General features: G+C 35.1%; 1 protein-coding gene across 1 annotated transcript; it reads left to right on the top strand.

Moving 5' to 3' along the window:
• The first annotated feature begins 1,317 nt into the window (after window positions 1-1,317).
• LOC121249419 (secreted RxLR effector protein 161-like) lies at window positions 1,318-1,710 on the top strand. Its single transcript, XM_041148130.1, has one exon. The coding sequence runs from the start codon at window positions 1,318-1,320 to the stop codon at window positions 1,708-1,710; it is 393 nt and encodes a 130-aa protein (XP_041004064.1).
• Window positions 1,711-2,245: the final 535 nt, after the last annotated feature.

A 2,245-nucleotide genomic window follows, 5' to 3' on the forward strand; every position in this document is an offset into this window, starting at 1 on the left:
ACAAATCAACAATTTCAACATGAGCAAGATTATGGTTAGGAACACAAGTATTAGCAACCATAGACATCTTATTTATAGTAGTAAGGATTTCTTGTTTAGATAATCTATCAATGTTCCATTCATAAAGTTTATCAAATGAAGCAGGTTGTTGTTTTGCCTGATATAAATATATATATATATATATATATAAACTTTATGAATGGAATATTATGGAACAATGTGGTGTACCTCCAGGAATTTGAATTTGACATTGGGACAAGTAAAGATCCACTAATGTTTTCACAAGCCATAGCAGGAAGTGATTCTAGTAAATGGATCGATGCAATGAAATAAGAGTTGAAATCCAAAAATCAGAATCTAGTCTGGGATCTTGTTGAATTGCTTGAAGGGAGTAAAAGAGTTGGGTGTAAATGGATCTTTAAGACCAAACATGACTCAAAAGTCAATGTTGAATGATATAAGACCAAACTTGTTGCCAAGGGTTTCACTCAGAAAGAAAGCATTGATTACAAAGAGACTTTTTCTCTAGTATCTAAAAATGACTCTTTCAGGATCATCATGACATTGGTGGTTCATTATAATTTAGAGTTACACTAGATGGACCTGAAAATGACATTTTTAAATGGAAATTTGGATGAAGAGGTTTACATGGAGCAGCCAGAAGGCTGCTCAAAAAAGGGCCAAGATCACCTAGCATGTAGGCTTAAGAAATCGATATACAAGCTTAAGCAAGCTTCTCGACAATGGTACTTAAAGTTCAATGATACCATTACTGCCTTTGGGTTTAAAGAAAATATCGTTGATCGATGTATATACCAAAAGGTCAGTGGGAGTAAGTTCATAATTTTGATCCTGTATATTGATGATATCTCGTTAGCTAGTAGTGATCTTGGCTTACTTTATAAAACCAAGGGTTTTCTCTCTATGAACTTTGAAATGAAAGATATGGGTGAGGCATCCTTTGTGATCGGAATCAAAATCCTTTGGGATCGAAAACAAGGACTGTTGGGATTGTCTCAGAAAAGTTATATAGAAAGAGTTCTTGAGAAATTTGGCATGAAAAGTTGTTTATCATTGGACACTCCAATATCAAAAGGTGATAAGTTTAGCCTATCACAATGTCCTAAAACTGAGTGGGAGCATAAAGAGATGGCAAAAATTCTCTATCCTTAGGTTGTGGGGAGGTTGATATATGCACAGATTTGCATGAGGCGAGGCATTAGTTTTGCAGTCGGCATGCTTGGGCGCTACCAAAGTAACCCAGGGATATCTCATTGGAAAGTAGTAAGAAAGATATTGTGATACCTACAAGGAACTATGGATTACCAGCTTACCTTCAGAAGAACTGACAGTTTGGAGATAACTGGATACTCAGACTCTGATTTTGCTGGTTGCTTTGATAGCAGGAAATCCACTTCAGGTTATGTTTTCCTATTGGCTGGTGGAGCAATCTCATGGAGAAGTATGAAGCAAACAATCACTGCTTCATCTACAAGGGAGGTTGAGTTTGTGGCATGCTTTGAGGCCACAGTGCATGGTTTATGGCTGAGGAACTTTATCTCAGGGCTTGGAGTTGTCGACTCTATTGTCAGGCCGCTGAGAATTTATTGTGATAATTCCTTTACAGTATTTTTCTCAAATAATGATAGGTATTCTAAAGGTGCTAAGCACATTAAGCTCAAATACCTAAGCATTAAGGAGGAAGTATAGAAACAAACAGTGTCCATAGAACATATTAGTACTATGCTTATGATAGCAAACCCATTGACAAAGGGTCTAGTAGCGAAGCAATTTAAAGAACATGTTGATAGAATGGGTCTTATGATATGAACATGTTAATGAGCTCATAGATGTTTTGAATTCTATTTGAACACTTAATGATATCTATTATGGTTGTTTTGTTTCTGTTTTCTTGTCTTTCCACTTTATATATACATTAAATGGTATGAATGAATGATGACAGGATAATATCTACAATGGACATGAGTTGGAACCCAAGACATTACAGTATAAGCCTTAATTATCCCAATTAAAAATCATATTAAATTAAGTTACTGGTGTTGTGGTACATGGAATGAAATTTGTTGATTATATAACAGAGAACTACCTTGACTCGCATTAGTAGCTGGTTTGACATTGATATTACGGAACTCATTAAATGTATTTTGAGCTGTGAGAGGTTTCAAGAAATGAATTTGCGTAGTATGGTTAATTTCCTATAATAAACACATGAACGGAAAATATT

Source organism: Juglans microcarpa x Juglans regia, chromosome 2D, assembly GCF_004785595.1.
Source record: "Juglans microcarpa x Juglans regia isolate MS1-56 chromosome 2D, Jm3101_v1.0, whole genome shotgun sequence".
Taxonomy (NCBI): Eukaryota; Viridiplantae; Streptophyta; class Magnoliopsida; order Fagales; family Juglandaceae; genus Juglans; species Juglans microcarpa x Juglans regia.

Excerpts from the sequence above, each read along its gene's own strand:
- LOC121249419 (XM_041148130.1), top strand. The coding sequence starts at position 1,318 with ATGGATTACCAGCTTACCTTCAGAAGAACTGACAGTTTGGAGATAACT.